Raw genomic sequence first — 18,136 nt, 5'->3', positions numbered from 1 at the left:
TGGAACAACTCTGGCTCATAAAATATAGTTACCTTTTCGGCATCAATGCAGCTCCTGCATGACCTCCACTGCCTTCAAATGTTACTTTGATGCTTGCTGGAGCGGCAATCGCAGTCACAACACCAATCGAAACACCTTCATTGGCAGATACACCAACTTATTTATTGATATGACTATAATTAAACTGGTACTTGCATCAGATGATGAAGAATAGGATAAACATTTAACAGCAGTTGACCTTTTTCTAAAATGGGACCTTGCTCTATGTGCAACTTGACAAAAGCAGAATAAGTTTCTTTTTTGAGAGAGACTTCAGACAAATCCCCCTTAGCATTTATGTACCAGCAGACTTAGCAGCATCAGAGAAGGAAACATTATGGCTGTCTTTTGTACTTTTCAGTTGTTCTGCAAGTTGTACAATTCCTGCCAGCAAACCGCTGGAAATATCATGGCCATTAGAACTTCAACTGGACATGGGACATGTTTAGTTACTGCTAAATTGCAACATAAACAGTCAAAAACTAAATGCATTTGCTTATGCTTTTAGGTGTTAAAGTAAGTGATCAAGCTTCTAACCTTCCCAGACAGCTGATCCCGAATCTCGTGGGCTCTTCTGAGGTGAACATAATCACTTCCAGTGACCTCTGAGGCTTGAAACTCGATTTGTGGTAATTTAGATTTTGAATCAGCAAGTAAAAGCCAGAGCTCTGCAGTCAAATAAAGTAGCAGCCAAACACAAAGTGTATTTATAATTATCGAGCTCTCTGAGTTCCATGACTTGGACAGTACCTCTTTTAATTGCAAATGAGTTTTTACAGTATAAAATGCCAGAATTTCTTAAATGTTACCCAATTCATTTATGCATAGCTAGCGTAAACTTGAATAAATGCATTCTGTGTTAGAGAGATATTCAGTATTATCTAAATATCCAATATTATCGAAATATAAAACATCTTAACATAAGAGTAGTGAAGTTTTCTACTTCATTAAAAAACAAAAATGATTTTAATGATATATGTGAATTCAATTTGGAGTGCTTTGCAAACTTTACCAACCTTTGCAACATAGTTGATGGTCGTCATTATGAGCTCCAATACACCAAAAACAGATTTTTCAAAAGGTTAAAATACAGGCAGCGCCAAAGCTCTTTAAAAATTGTTAAGTAGAACATGATCAAGCCGAGGAAGCTTTTTACTGGAGTATTATTGCACGTTTGTTGTCTATACAGGCAGCTAAGACGGAAGACACAGACTGGAAGTTTAAGATCTCAGCAGTTTCTCCTTCATCAGCAGAAATATACATTAGAAAAAACATTTGATATCAATGAAGCCCATTACAATCTGGGTTAATTACAAAGGGTTGTTCAGAAGTTGTAAGTACAGACCAGCCAACTTCCATCTTAATTGACTTTGCAGCATTTGGAATGTTAGATTTGGGACCAATCCATAATTGTTCAATGAAAGTCTATTGAAAAATCGACACATTGCATGTTTTAGAACTCCATAATATTCAACTGCTGACAAATTAAATATCAGTTAAAAAATAAAATAAATAATCTGCAAAAAAAAAACTGCCTATAGTTAACTGCTTTTGTTTTCTTAATTCCAAATATATTTTCAGACAAATTACAGTTACATTCACTTTTGTCATGGAAGATCAAAAGAAAATTGCAAGAAGAAATAGAATATGCTAACGAAAAAATTATAAACGATGAAAATATTTGTCAGATAACAATGGCATGAATCTTTGTTCTTTGTTTTTCCCATATATTTTACATTTCTCCTTTAGTAGCTTTGTGATATCACTCTTTTGTAACACTGTTTAATACAATTTCAAGTTTGAAAATATATATTCTTTACAAAGAATGGCTAACATTAATATGTGTATGACAGATTTTGAGAGCAGTTCATCTACAACTACAAATCAACTTAAGGATAAAGGACTGTTGGTAGATGAGAATAGTTATTCAAACCATTTAAATATGCAATATGATGATATGTCAGGTATGTCATTAAAAAAATTGCAATTCATACTCTTACAAAAACTTCATTGATTTTATACTTTATGCATCAAGGTCATGTGCTCTCAAACCAACAAACCCCTGATGAAAATGTAGATGAAGATATATTTGAAGGTATGTAGATAGAAACCCAAATACAATTGATATTGTTAAACTGTATTAAGATATCCAACTTTATTTATCTTTAAATATATTATTTTAATATTATTATTTGAGATGATGCAATAGAAAGTTGGAAAACTAACAATCAACGTATGTTGTTTGTTACATTTATTTATATTTCATAATTACTGTATTATTTATAATAAGTACATTGACTGCATATTTATTTTACTTTGACAATATTTGATTGCTTATTTATTTTACTTTGACAATATTTGATTACTAGGATATAGGAGATCCTACATGTGAATGTGAATGCTGTGGGGCATATTTCTGGTATGATTAAAGAATTGAGAAGAAATATAAAAATAAAAAATCAGTATTCACTTTATGTTGTAGTAGCGGAAAGATCAAGCTGCCAAATCCTAAAAAGCCTCCTTTTGTTTTAAAGGAGTTATTGCTCGGATCAGATAAATGTATTCATTTATAAATCAAAAGATAAAATCTCTGTATGAATATAAAAAAGTTCTAACAAACTCTGATTTAATGTAGGAAAAAAAATTTCAGAGAGAATATTAGAACATATAATTCTATGTTTTCTTTCACATCAATGGGCGGAAAAGTTGATGCATCTGTCAACCAATCAAAGGGACCAAGAACATTCCGATTGTCCGGGAAAAATTATGATAAAATTGATAGTTTATTGCCTACAGAGGGATCATCTCCGAGATTCGCACAATTGTATATTTATGATACAGAAAATGAAGTGGACCATAGAATTCAGGCTATCAGGTGAGTACTTATATTATTGATCATTAAAATTAAAATTATTTTAATTTTAATTAAACTTCTCAAATATGATCACAAATTAACTTTATTTTAATATTTTATTCTTACGGTCGTGGCGAAAGTAACAATGAAATAAATGCTGAAATTGTGAATGAACTGAAGCAAATGCTAGATGAACACAATGTATTAGCAAAGTGTTTTAGAATGGTAAGAGATAGATTTCAAGTAGTTGAAAATTTAAATCTACGACTCAGACTGATAGGGAAGAGAGGCTTCGATGGAAGAAGATACAACTTACCATCAATTTCAGTGGTTGCAGCTTTGATCGTTGGTGATTTTGAATCAACAATCACTGACAGAGATATTATTATTGAAAGTCAATCTGGACGGCTTAAGAGGATAAATGAATTGAATGCCTCATATTTAGGATTGCAATATCCTCTACTCTTTCCATATGGTGAAGATGGATATAGAGAAAATATTTCTTTAAATCTTAAGGATGAATCAAGTGGTGGAAGAAAATGTGTTAGCTGCCGTGAATACTTCTCATACAAAATTCAAGAAAGGAAGCATGAAGATTCAATTATTGTGTTATCTAAAAGATTATTTCAGCAATTCTTAGTTGATGGTTATACAATGATAGAATCTTTTAGATTGAAATTTATTAGGCTTCATAAAAAAAAAAGTTGAGATCACACTTTTATAAAGGGTTAGAAGAAGCTATTTTAAGAAGAGACACAAAACCTTCTTCTCAAGGAGAGAGAGTTATACTTTCTTCATCATTCACTGGAGGGGCACGTTACATGTTGCAAAATTATCAGGATACCATGGCAATTTGCAAATGGGCTGGATACCCTGATCTTTACATCACATTTACTTGCAATTCAAAATGGGCAGAGGTTGCTAGATTTGGGAAGTGTAGGCGATTGTCTCCAGAAGATCGTCCAGACATTTTAACAACGATTTTCAAAATCAAATTGGATCAATTGCTAAAGGATCTACGAGACAATAAAGGTTTTGGTGAAGTAAAAGCAGGTATAACTTTATGCTATATGGCAATATTACATTACTTTTTAAATTATTAGTAAGCTACTATTATAATTATCAACCAAAAAAAAAACATTACTAATTGCCATATCTTTTTATACAGTGATTTATACCATTGAATTTCAAAAGCGTGTTTGCCTCGTGCACATATCCTACTTTTTCTTCATAATAAATGTCCAAATACCACCGATATTGATGACATTATTTCAGCAGAATTGCCTGATAATTTAGTTGATCCTCAATATTATGCGACTGTTACAATGATTCATGGACCATGTGGTATTGCAAGAAAATCTTCTCCTTGCATGCAAAATGGAAAATGTACAAAGTACTTTTCAAAAAAATTTGTGGATTCAACCACAGTTGATGATGAAGGGTATCCTATTTATAGAAGAAGGGATAATGAAAAATCTACAAAGAGAGCAGGTCTTGATTTAGATAATAGGTATGTGGTGCGACACAATAGATTCTTATTATTAAAATATGGTGCACATATTAATGTGGGCTGGTGCAACCAATCAAGGTCCATTAATACTTATTTAAGTATGTTAATAAAGGCCATGATCGTGTAACCGTGCTTTTTCTCAAAGTGGAAATACTGATGACTCAAGAATTGTTGATGAAATAAATATGTATTGTGATTGTCGGTATATATCGTCATGTGAAGCAGCTTGGAGAACTTTTAAATTCCCAATCCATCACAAAGAACCATCTGTAGAAAGGTTATCCTTTCATTTGGAAGGCAATCAAAACGTTATATTTTCAGATGATGATCCGATTGATGCAGTAGTTAACAGACCAATTGTAAAGGAATCAATATTTTTAATGTGGTTTGAAGCAAATAAGGAATTTTCTTAAACAAGAGAGTTAACATATGCAGAATTTCCTCTAAAAGTTTGTATGGAATCAACAATCGAAGAAATGGAATAAAAGACAAACTTCTGTATTTTCTATTGGCAGAATTTTCTTTGTTCCCAGGGATATGAAGAGAAATATTACCTTAGATTGTTGCTGAATGTTATTAAAGGTCCAACATCCTATGAGGATCTTAGAAAAATAAATGGTCATGATCATAACACTTATGCATGTTATGCTCTAGATTTATTGGATGATGGCAGAGAGTATGTGGATGCTATAGTGGAAGCAAGTAATTGTGGAATGCCATCATATCTAAGACTTTTAGTTTTTATTAAATACTGATATATATATATACATAATATTTTATTTTATTCACGAGGGATGGCCTTGGCTCAGCGGTAAGCTTGCTTACCGTGGTGTGCCAGGGTCGGGGGTTCAAAACGCCCCTCCAAGCGAAGCTGGGGTGAGGGCGCGTAGGTCAGGCCCGGAGTGATCCCCCCCTCCCCGACACCTACGGAGTAGGTATGAACCGGGTCGTCCCCATTTTATTTTATTCACAAAAATTTGAAAGCCGATGATAAAATACACTTATTCATTATCTAATAAAAATTTTCATAATCATGTATTCCATTAACTGTTTTCAAAATATACTTTTCTAATTTAATGTAATTATTTGTTTATGTTGTGCATTTTCAGAATTTAACTTAACAGATGATTATTTGAAAAATCTTTGCCTGCAAAAGATTGAGCACTTTTTAAAAGGTTGTGGAAGAAGTTTTCTTGATTTTCCAACAATGCCAATGCCTGTTTATAACGAGGAACAGGTTGACCAGAATAATAGATTAATCTGTGATGAAATGTGTTATAACAGACGAGCTTTAGCAGTCGAACATCAAAAATTGATTGGAAATTTGACAAATGAGCAGAGGACTGTGTATGAAAAGATAATAACAGTTGTGAATAAAAATAAGGGCGAATTTTTCTTTTTATATGATTTTGGAGGAACAGGTAAAAACTTTTATTTGGAATACTTTGTCTACTGCCATAAGATCTATAGGAGATATTGTGTTAACAGTTGCTTCTAGCGGAATTGCAGCTCTTTTGCTACCAGGTGATAGAAAAGCTCACTAAAGATTTGTAATTCCACTAAATGTAACCGAAGATTCGACATGTAATATCAAGCAAGATACTCCTTTAGCAAATTTAATAATCAAGGCAAAGTTGATTATCTGGGGTGAAGCACAAATGAAGCATAGATATTGTTTTGAAGCTCTTGATAAAAGTCTAAGAGACATTCTTAGCTTCAAAGATTCATCCAATTCACAAAGACCTTTTGGAGGTAAAATAACTATTTTTGGTGGTGACTTCAGACAAATATTACCTGTCATCCCAAAAGGTTCTAGGCAAGATGTTGTTAATGAAACTCTCAATTCTTTATATTTATGGTCTCATTGTCAACTGTTGCAACTAACAAAGAATATGAGATTACAAGGTACTGAAATAGGTTCGGATGAGTTGAGAGATTTTTCTGACTGGATTTTGGCTGTTGGTGATGGTAGGATTGGAAGTTCAGTTGATGGCATTGAAAAAGTTCCTATACCAAAGGATCTTCTAATAAGTGAGTGTATTGATCCAATATCTGCTATTGTCAAAAGTACGTATCCAGATTTCATTAGTCGCTGCAATGATATAGGATACCTACAAAAAAGAGCCATTCTTGCTCCAACTCTTGATATGGTGGAATCAATCAATCAATATATGATTTCTCTCAATCAAAATCTTGAGAAATCATATTTGAGTTCCGATAACATTTGTGGCTCTGACCAAACTTATTCAGCTTTGGAACATGTACACACACTAGAATTTTTAAATACTATTAAATATTCTGGTAGAAGGGGAGCCTTGGAGTACCTGGTAAAGTTGTTGTCATGTTGTCATGTGACCAGGAGGTCACGGGTTCAAGTGGTGGGGCCCTTCCCCGAACACCGCGCATAGCGGTAGCTTTAGTGTACCGGGTTGCCCTTTTATTAAATGTTTTGGTATTCCAAATCATGCTATCACTTTAAAGGTTGGGGTTCCGGTGATGTTATTAATAAATATTGATCAAACAACGGGATTGTGTAATGGAAGGAGGTTGATTGTAACTAGACTTGGAAATCAAGTTATTGAAGCAAAGGTCTTATCTGGACAGATGGACAGATGACTGGACAAAGAGTATTTATTCCAAGAATGACCTTAACACCATTTGATGCTAGAATTCCATTTAAGTTTCAAAGAAGACAATTTTCAATTATTGTATCTTTTGCTATGACAATCAATAAGAGTCAAGGACAGTCTCTATCTCACGTTGAATTATTTCTAAAGAAACAAGTATTTACACACGAACAACTGTATGTTGCACTTTCCAGGGTGACAAGTAGAAAGGGATTAAAAATACTGATTTATGATGATGATGGGCAGATAACTGACAAAGCTACAAATGTAGTATGTAAAGAAGTTTTTCAAAATTTAATCTGATATTTAGTGTCAGTTGGAGGTTTGTATGCTATATTACTACTTTGATTGTGGAAGAATCAGAATCTGGAATAAATCTCTTCAGAATAATGCATTGAATCTCACAACAAACATAAAATAGATTTAAGTGTAAGAAAAACCTTATCTACTCATATCTTACACTTAATATATGATTTTTTTAATTTTTTTTGGTCCGAACTATCATCTTTTTTCTTTAATAAAACTTTACAGGTGGATGGGATTGAATACAACATGGTTTGTCAATTCTAGAAGAATGACAAAGGAAGTGTTTGGTGTAAGATCAGATTGTTCTGAATATTTTTACTAACTATAATGTTGTTTTTATGTGTAAGTACTAGATTGTTCTAATAATTTTAAAGACATTAGAAACAATCAACAAAGCATAAAGAATAATCTAACCTCAATGTCTTCTTTACAGATACTGAGAAGACTTGAGCACCATCAGCCTCCCTATTCGCCTCCTATGTCGCAACTATAGCTGCCTCTGCTTCAGCAACCGTCTGTGCAGCAACAGCTGCAACCTTTTAACATGCCATGCATTTCATCTTAGTGAGTTTTAAATGTATTTGTGATGTAACCATGATCAATTCATCACAAACATATTGGAGAAGATCCTCTATCTGCTGTCAATAAGTGTAATGGACAGGTTACTTCTACAGTCAAAGTTCGCAAAGTGATTATGAAGGAAAGAAAAATGTGAGTAGGAAACGACATGTTCATCTGTAATTCATTTTCTTCTAATTTTAATTTCAGTTCATTTGGTAATGTATACAAGATATTTTAGTTATGAACAATTATTATATTAGATATTTTTATAATGTAATGAAGAATGTGTGATTGTTTCATATTTCATTTATCCACCGTGTTTTTCTTTTTTTATCATGAAACCTAACATCAAACTTAGTATCATGAAACAACAGTCATAACAAATATTACCGACGAAAACTTATACCACATGATATTTAAATGGAAACATTATGAAAATTATGCTTCAATTAGCTACTAAAGCCTCTCAATGTTGTAGCAGCTGAAAAACATTACCTTTTTTGACGAAGCGTACTATCTGGGCTCTGTTTTCCGCTCCTTCATCTGCTTCATAGACTTCTCAACCTTTGTGTTTTATCTATTCTGCAACAATTGTTCATTCATCGAAGAAGTTATCCAAGAAAATTTATAGCCCCAGTCCATTAATTAAGCGTGATATCAACGTTAAAGGTGCAGTTGACATAATGGAGGATGAAATAAAACAATTACATTACTTAAAGATATAGTACAAAAACATTAACTTATTTTCCAATATCGGCAGTAAGATGAAAAATAGTTCAAAATAAAGCAAAACAGTTACCTAATTAGCATCATTCTCTGAAATTTTGAAATTTCACAACAAGGGGCGTGGACTCATCTTTTTCACATCCCAATTCAATATTGCATACCAGGGCATTCAGAGAAGCCAGTGTAGCCATTCCCTCACGAGTCCATTGCATTATGAATCAGGAGATTTAGTTTTTTCTTACGAAGTGGCCAGAATATCAAAAATCTTGAGTATCGACGAATTAGATGGAAAATAGCTATCATAGCAGAAAGTTGATTATTTTAGCACAGATAAATACATTAGATTACCTTATAAGCAGAATTTATGTGGGGTACTACAACAACATTCTTGATGTCTGCAAGACCAGGTTTCATGTAGGGCTCATCCTAAGACAACACAATTATCAAGGAAGAGTAAGACAACGGAAAGCATCCTACATTCTACACGATTAAGTTATTTTTTGCGAGCTTTTTGCTTGGTAGTAATTGCGTGTGACATAACAATTTCTCACTGATCTTGCATTTTCCTTTAACATATTCATAACAGGAGAATGGGAAAAAAAAAGAACAGATTACTACAACTATTACCTCAAAGACGTCAAGGCCAACACGGAACATGGGATTTTCCCTCAGAAGCTCAACAAGAGCTACTTCATCAATCACAGGCCACCTACTACAGTCCACAAGTATTGCTTCCTACAAGTTTGAGTTGAGTAATATCAAGATATTATATTTTGTGTAAATCAGCAATCGGAATAGATAGTCTTGCAAATGTCATTACCTTCTTCATCATTGCTGGCCATTCTTTGTTCACAAGGTGGTAAGTTGTTTTATCAAAAACTGGATGTAGACTTATCTAGAGAAGCATTTTGATCACATATAAGAACATGAATGAGAAATCTATTACAGAAAAATAAAAAAAAAATCTAATAGTGCTCTATTGATGTAGCTAATTACCACATCAGCCTCTCGGAGGACCTCTTCCATGAATGAAGCTCTTTTTCATGTTACAGGTTGTTCACTATTGGCTTTCAGAAACTGTCCATAGACTGCAAAAATGAGAAAACGTAAGTACAGCTTGAGAAGTTTGTTGATGTAGCAGACTGATACAAGTCATAGTATATCAAATTTATTTGAAACCTTCAACATGTTGCAATAATACACCTACGTTCATACAATTAACATAGCAAATTTAAAATTAACTAGTCCTTTCCGAAGAAGACGAAGCTTTGAAAGTGAAGAAGGTTATCCTAAAAGAAAACATGAGAATAACCACATAGAGGGTAAAATATCAGCTGATTACCATTATCTTGGCATAAGCGGATCCAATACGACCAGCTACCGGACTCACCGTTCCTTTGTGACAAAAGAAACGAACTAAGCATGAATATGTACATTTTTGAAAATTTCAAATTTAAACAATATATACTTGAATCAGAGGCATAATAGATCTGTATTTTTCCCTCACCCCAACTCCAAGAGGATCAATAGTATTCCCATTTACCTCTGAACTCTCGAACTCTTAACCTACCGGTTGATGATGGAGATGCTTAACCATTTGAGCAAGCCTCATTTTTCTCAGATCAGTCATTGTTTAGACAATGTTTAGTAACTCCAGGTTCTGCTAATAACTGAAATTATAAGTTTGTTAAACAAGACTACCTCCCCCGAAATGCACAAGAAGATTCAACTCCTCCTATCATAATAATTAAAAAATGAGTAATCTTTATCAAAAAATCACCCTTCTTTCTCTCTCGCTCTCTCTAAAATTTCTCAAAAACTCAGTAACTTCAGAAAGAGTTGATTACAGTTTCAAAAGTTCTATCCTACTGTCCCATGCAGATTTACTATTATCCAAGCAAGTCACATTTCTTGATTCCAATTATCTGCTACTCTCCAAGATAATAATTATCACTAGAACAACCATTTGAGAAATCAACTCAAGATTTGACTAGACCCATCAATAAACAACAAACAACACATAAAAAAAAGACTTACTCAAATAGTCACCAACATTGACGGTATGTTTAGCAGCCCAAGCAAAGTAATCAGCAGAAGCTTTTGAGTAGTGATGTTAAAGAACCAACGAGCTGAGCCACTAACTGTATGCTTGGTATATCGAGTTGACTGTGATTAGACCAACAGGTTCTCAAAAAATACTTGAAATTACCACTAACTGCATTTAGTCAAACCTTACTGCCATCAGGTAGATGTTCAATGAAATCGGTGAGTGGTTTTACGTATTCGGAGAATGTGGTATTGTTGTTAAAGTCAAAATAATGAGCACCAGAACCAGTTAAATCTATGGTATCAACTTGATATCCTGTTTCTTTGAGTAGTGTTGTAGTTTTGTACCAACACCACGCACCAAAACTACCTCCATGGACAAAATAAAATGCTTGGTCTCTAAACTTTCCAGTTCTGTACCCTAAGAAGTCAAAAACATGTTAATTAACATATGTTACCAAAAACAGTCAGTTAATCAAGATTCTGACTTTCTGAGAAACCAATTAACCACACAACCAAACCAAGTTAAAAAATACAACTAACAACTCAAATTCCAGCGCAAATTAACTCATAAACAAGCTGTAACTTTCATCAGAACCTACAAGCTTCAGATTACAACAACAACAACAAACCTAGTATATTCCCACATAGTGGGGTCTGGGGAAGGTAAAATGTACGCAGTCCATACCACTACCCACGAAGGAGTAGAGAGGCTGTTTCCGATAGACCCCCCGGCTCAAGACAAGCTTCAGATTAAACAACAATAAATAATCAATAATTATTAACAGGATACACAAGCTCTATATGCTCACGAAATCCAACAATAACTATCAAGCATATAATCAATAATTTTTTTTATGAAACTACAACCATGAAAAATAATAAAAAATATTTTAATTAATACATGCAAAAAAATAATTATCTTATAGGAAATTATCCATCAAATTAACACTGAAAGAAATTAAAATAATTTAATACAACGCGTTTTGCAAAACAGATATTACAAAAAAAATAAACAATCTTGGAATTCATTTTCTTTTTTTTTTTAGTATATCGACATGCAAAATAGATCAAACAATTTAACTCATGTATCAGATACAAAAATATACATGTTTCCTCGGATAGAATATCAACGATCTTGCTAAGACTATATGACTGAAATGCACAGATATAAGCTACTCCCTTAATCTAGGAGTAAACTATGTTGTTTTAACTATATTTTTTATCCTAATTGTCAAGACTCTGCTGGAAAACACATAATTATACATACCTAAATGACTGCCCAAAAATTGACCTGCTTAAATTTCTAGAAGAAAAGATCAACATCCTCCATATTTCATCAACAAGCAAACTTAGAATGCATAATCACTAATATTAGCTTTGGATTGTAAAAATTTAACGGAGAAAACTATGCGCAAAACGGAGAGAAGATGATAAGGTGAAGTTTCCAGATTCAAAAAAACAGATAGCACTGTACTTTCCTTTTTTCTTTAAGTGTACTTTACTTCTATTGGACCACACTTTTATCCAATCATATTTTTGGCCACATCCATTTTTATATATATTTTTTTAAGTTGTACTTTCTATCTTTTAAGTCCACATTATGAGTATTTTTTCAATTTATTGTCTAATATAATTTATTTATTTATAACTATAAATTATTTCATTAGGGATCAAATAAATATTTTAGCGCTATTGTTATTAAATATTTTTTATATTCAAATTATTTTAAAAAAATTAATATAATATAAGATAAATACTACATTATAAACAAATATTAAAAATAATGGAAAAGTAGTATACTTGACAAATTATTTAATAATATATAAGTTGTGTTCATTTTATTTGGAATAACTATTAAATATTTGAGTGCATGAATCTTTAAAAATATTTATAAACACTATTATTAAATAATAGTTAAACGGACCTATATCTTTTTATTTCAGTAAAAATAATTTAATAATAAGAAATATTGAAGTAATAAATATTTTATATCTAAAATAATTTAATAATGAGAAATATTGAAGTAATAAATATTTTATATCATACAATAATTTATAATATAATTAGAACTTATTTAATTTAGTATGATTTTATAATCTTATATTATAATCGATATCTTAAATTAGTATTGATAAATTTTAAGATCACCCTCACATCGCGCTGGTACGTTAACTATGTCCAATATATTTTAATTACTTAAATCATTTTAAAATGTTTGAATAATAATAAATATTGAATTAATAATTTTTTTAAATCATATAATATTTTATAATATAATTATTACTTATATAATTTAATAAAGTTTTAAAATTTTATATTATTCTCAACATCTTAAATTATTATATACAGATTTTAAGGTCACCCGCGCATCGCGCGAGTACCTATACTAGTTATGTTAATTGCTAAAAATCAAGATGTTAATGGGTTCTTTTTTTTTTTAATAATTTCTCTTATATTTACCTTAATTGAAATATTTTCGATCAAAAAATTTGACGTTATATATACGTGCAAAACACATACATTCAACTAATAATAGATATACAAGGCAACAAAGAAAAAATCGGTAAGGCACAATTGAGACCTTACAAACATATGATCATGGAGACTAAGTTCCTCTACACTTTTGTCGGATAACATAATACTTCTCTAAACATGTTACTATATTTTACATGCTATAACTTAATCATATGAACTTGCATTAATAAAGGCTAAGTGCTCTAAACTTTTGCAAAAAATCACCAAGATAAAAATAGCAAGACACGAGTTATGTCTTATAGGGCATAACTTATACATTCAAACTCAGTTCTCTAAACTTTTAACTTCCGAATTAGATACTAATTTATATGGGAGACAACGAAAATACTCTAAAATATTTGTCTTGTCAAATTAGGTCGTAGTATAAAGTTATTTCCTGGCTCACAAATTTTCATTAAATGTGAAATAAGAGCAAAAATTAAAGACCACTCTGAACAGGGTTAATTTCTGTCCAGAGAAAAATATTTTTTTCTTTTTGTTTTAACCTTAACATTAAATACCCATTTTCATTTTTTTCTAAGACCGTTAAGACTATACATCAATTAATATGGGTGTTATAAAAAAATTAAGCACTTTATTTATTATTTCTTAAAGAGGGTATAAAGTTCATTCTGAACAATAAAAATAAACCGCGCAAGTAAACTATACTTTGGTCAACGACGTTACTACAACAACAACAACATACCAAGTGAAGTCTCACAAATATGGACTGTAGAGATAGAGATGTACTCAAATTTTTTGTTAGAGACTAAAGTATACTTTGTGTGAGTATTGAAATTTTATTAAATTTAAATTCACATATTTATTTGGACTATATTAAATTTAAGAAAATAGTCCAAATAATATGATTAATATAATAGGATTAATCATTTAATCTCAAATATATGAGGTTAATTTAATATGAGATGACAATCCATGTTAAATGAAATAAGCCACTAAAAACATGGCATGGGGCAATATTATGTGACAATCCAAGTTAAATGAAATGAGCCACTAAAAGCATGGCAAGTGACAATATTATGTGGCAATCCAAGTTAAATGAAATGAGCCACTAAAAGCGTGGCAATCCAAGTTAAATGAAATAAGCCACTAAAATCATGCCATGTAAGTAGGTGACATGCTCTAACCAATCAAATTAGAGCTTTTCACCAAAAGAATGTGATTGGTCAATTTCAAACCAACCAATCAAATGACACAATTACTTTGCCCCTCCAACTATAAATAGAGGTCCTCATAACTCACAAAGGGGGGATTTTGGGAGAAACAAGAAGCAAAAAGAGAGCTCGTGGATCAAAACCATAATTTCTCTGCAAGTTATAAGTTTCAAACTATCAAGTTCAAGATCAAGAATGAAGGAAATTTTGTTCAAGATCAAGTTACTTATTCATCGTTCGTGGCAACCATCCAAGTATTTGCGACGAACTAACATACAAATTCAAGTCCGAAGACGAAGATTCAAGATCAAGCTACGCAAGCCCTTGAATCCAAATTAAGTCCAAGTCCAAGTTCATATTACTTTGAAGAATCAGACGATTATTTTTAGAGATTGTAACACTTACTACATTTGAAATAAAATATTACACTTTGTTACTTCAATTTTTCTGTCTCAATTATTGTTTTCTTGACTTGAAAAAATTTGTCGTCCATAAATTTTGGCATTGTAACACCCCGTACTTAATTACGTGCATTAGTCATGGTTATATGTGTTGGGGTATATGTATTGATCCTAAGTTAGGTATATATGAGTTTAAGTATGAGTATTGATTATTTTGAGATGGTTTCAAGTGTATAGTTTGATTATAGGTGTATAGGAATCGACTTTATTTATATCGGAATTTTCCCGTCGATGGTTCCATACGAAGGTTATTGAATAAGCTTTCCAACGATATAAAGATTTCCAAAAACGGATAAGTTTCGGAAATAAGCGAGCTCGTTCGAAACTTTAAAACGGTGGCCGGGATGTGAACAGTAAAATGTGCAGGAAACTACTGAGGCCTGCCAGTTTTTTGGGTCAACTTTGAACGATCATAACTCCCTCAATATAATGAACTGGTTGAGCTACCATATATCAAAAGAAAGATCTTTGAGTCTTCTTTCCAATGAAATTGGTTTCATCCAAATCCAACATCTGAGTAAGGAGTTATACTCGTTTTACTTCAGCCTCTCAAAACAGATTTTTAGGGTCAACTTCAAACGATCATAACTACTTGTACAGGACGAACTGGGTGGATTAATTTATATTAAATGAAAGACCTTTGAATTATCTTTCTAACGATACCAATTTCACCCAAATCCGATATCGGAGCAAAGAGTTATGGCCGATTTACTTTAGCCTATCAAAACAGTCCACCATGGACAGATTCGGATTTACTTAAATTTTTAAGGGCAATATGGTCATTTTCCATCACCTCATGGACGAAAATTGGTCATTATATACATATACTTAGCCTTATATCCACCATTTATCATCCAAATCATTGAAGAATAAGAAACCCTAGCCTAAGTTCAACTCCAATTATCTTGTGATTCAACCGTAGAAAATCCAAATTGATTCCGTAGTTGTGTTCACCGTCTCAAGGGCTTCGAGAAGCACCCCTTATTTGTGCCAACAGGACTTCGAAATCAAAAGGGCCATTTTTTTTGGTAAGGATGTAAATTATGTTGGTGTTATTTATATGGATATGTATATATATATATATATATATATGCATGTGAGCATAAGAAGTATGTTATTTGATTGTTGTTGAAAGATGATTGGAAATGATGTTGGATTATTCTTGTGCATGGTTGGATTATGTTAAATTGTGAAGGAATTTGGGGTGATGATGTGGTATTGATGATGTGGTATTGAGATGATGATTATATACATATACACACATAAACCTATTGTTCAAGTTGGTTTTTGGAATGTTTTGCAAATATTGGTAGTTGAAAAGACTTTAGCTCAACTTAGTTCATATAAGACTAAGGACCACACCATGCATAAAGATGATCACGCTTTGATCACTAAGTTTATTCCAATTACTCCACGTGAACTGTTTTACTCAGATTTTAGTCTAAGGGAAAATCTGTGCTTTAATCTTTCATCTTCAGTGGCTATCCAAGCAATGGTGACTAACACCTCAACTGTGGAAGAACGACTTGCAAGTTTAACTAAGGCGATTGAAGGCCTAACAAAATATGTGTAAGCTCAGAATAATCAAATTGTCAAGTTGACAAATAGAGTTGAAAGTGTTATGGAGGGAGGCTCAAGCTAAACATCTGAGAAGTGTCTGATGGAACAAAACAAAGGAGATTCAACTACAAAGTAATGGGATGTTGCTAATGAACTACAAGTATCTACTGATGGGTTAATCCCAATTCACCAACTGAAGAACTTTATTATGGTAACCATTAAAGACAAGTACGATGTTGCTTCCAAACCATCTCTCACATATGCCAAGCCATATACTTCAAGAATAGATGGTTTGAAGATGCCTGCAGGTTATCAACCTCCAAAATTCCAACAATCTGATGGTAAAGAAAACCCAAAGCAATATGTTGCATACTTTGTTGAAACATGCAACAATGCTGGAACTTATGGAGATTATCTTGTAAAACAATTTGTGCGCTCTTTACAAGGAAATGCATTTGATTGGTATACTGACCTCGAGTCTGGTTCAATTGATAGTTGAGAACAACTCGAACATGGATTTCTCAATCATTTCTATAGCACGAGACATATTGTAAGTATGATTGAACTTACCAATATGCACCAAAAAGAAGATGAACGCATTATTGAGTAGATCAATCGATGGAGGAATGCGAGTCTTAATTGTAAAGACAGACTTAGTAAGGTTTCTGAGATAGAAATGTGTATTCAAGGGATGCATTGGGGACTCGTTACATCCTACAGGGCATCAAACCTAAGTCATTTGAAGAACTTGCCACGCACGCTCATGATATGGAGTTAAGTATGTCCTCAAGTGGAAATCAAGGACCACTTATTTATGAGCCCCAAAAAGGAAAAAACAAACAAGAAGTGAATAAAGGGAGCAAGTTTGTGCCAAAATCTGAAAGTAAAGAGGCGATGAATGTTAATTCCACACCATTGAGGGTCACCACAAAGCTAAGTAAAAAGCAAAGTATGAAAACCACATCTTTTTAGAATAATGCCAGCAAAAAGTTGACTTTAAAAGAGATGCAAGCAAAAGAGTATCCGTTCTTGGACTCAGATGTCCCAGCAATTTTTGATGAGCTCCTTTCATATAACTCTTTGAGTTACCTGAAATGAAGCATCCAGATGAAGCTGGAAAGACTAGTGATTCAAATTACTGCAAATATCATCAATTGTTGGGTCATCCCATAGAAAAGTGTTTTATCTTCAAGGAAAGGGTCATGGACTTGCCCTCGAAGGAAAGATATTGCTCGAAGATAAGAAGGAAAGTTCAAATCAAGTATTAGTCACTTTTGGTTCACTTGATCCCATATTTCTTTGCAACTTTGTTGAAGTGCATGAATGCGATAATGTCCTAAGTGTGACCCCACAAAACATGATTAAATTTGGCAAATTTGAACCCATCCATGTTAGCAGGCCATTTCCTCTTCCTATGATGAATGAAGTAATAGTAAAGAAGAAATCATTACAAGAAAGTCAATCCCTTATTGAGCACACTGATGATGAAGGATGGATCTTGGTGACTCGACAGAGACGTTGTAAGATGAGCTCATAAAAAGAGCTGAGCAAACAAGCAATAAGAGGAAATATGGTCAAAAGACCCCAAAGTAAAATGGTAGAGAAGAAAGTGAGAAAAATGAAAGTTGAGAAGAATTATTGTTCAAAGCCCCATTACTCAGTCACGTTGGAGAAATTCTTTCCGAGCTGGTTTCATGAAGAAATACCTTATATTGGCATCAAGGACTTATGTTGCAATATTGATAAAGAAGAGA

General features: G+C 32.6%; 2 protein-coding genes across 2 annotated transcripts; one reads left to right on the top strand and one right to left on the bottom strand.

The window, feature by feature from the left end:
• Nucleotides 1-1,383: 1,383 nt before the first annotated feature.
• On the bottom strand, nucleotides 1,384-12,193 carry LOC107859462 (glycerate dehydrogenase HPR, peroxisomal). Its single transcript, XM_047409713.1, is given in 12 exon segments — nucleotides 1,384-1,513; nucleotides 7,751-7,971; nucleotides 8,393-8,479; nucleotides 8,697-8,860; nucleotides 8,972-9,049; nucleotides 9,251-9,358; nucleotides 9,444-9,518; nucleotides 9,620-9,711; nucleotides 9,966-10,018; nucleotides 10,131-10,293; nucleotides 10,661-11,090; nucleotides 11,940-12,193. Coding segments are annotated over 7 exon segments (480 nt in total). The 5' UTR covers nucleotides 10,163-10,293; nucleotides 10,661-11,090; nucleotides 11,940-12,193; the 3' UTR covers nucleotides 1,384-1,513; nucleotides 7,751-7,971; nucleotides 8,393-8,479; nucleotides 8,697-8,818.
• Nucleotides 2,733-7,019, top strand: LOC107858191. The gene is made up of 10 exons (XM_047408745.1): nucleotides 2,733-2,914; nucleotides 3,034-3,118; nucleotides 3,733-3,946; nucleotides 4,088-4,403; nucleotides 4,549-4,762; nucleotides 4,937-5,105; nucleotides 5,513-5,824; nucleotides 5,874-5,927; nucleotides 5,979-6,664; nucleotides 6,885-7,019. The coding sequence occupies exons 1-10, from the start codon at nucleotides 2,733-2,735 to the stop codon at nucleotides 7,017-7,019; spliced, it is 2,367 nt and encodes a 788-aa protein (XP_047264701.1).
• Nucleotides 12,194-18,136: the final 5,943 nt, after the last annotated feature.

Source organism: Capsicum annuum, chromosome 3 (assembly GCF_002878395.1).
Source record: "Capsicum annuum cultivar UCD-10X-F1 chromosome 3, UCD10Xv1.1, whole genome shotgun sequence".
NCBI lineage: Eukaryota > Viridiplantae > Streptophyta > Magnoliopsida > Solanales > Solanaceae > Capsicum > Capsicum annuum.
Note: the sequence above shows the minus strand (reverse complement) of the source record. Positions and strands in the feature narration are given on the sequence as shown.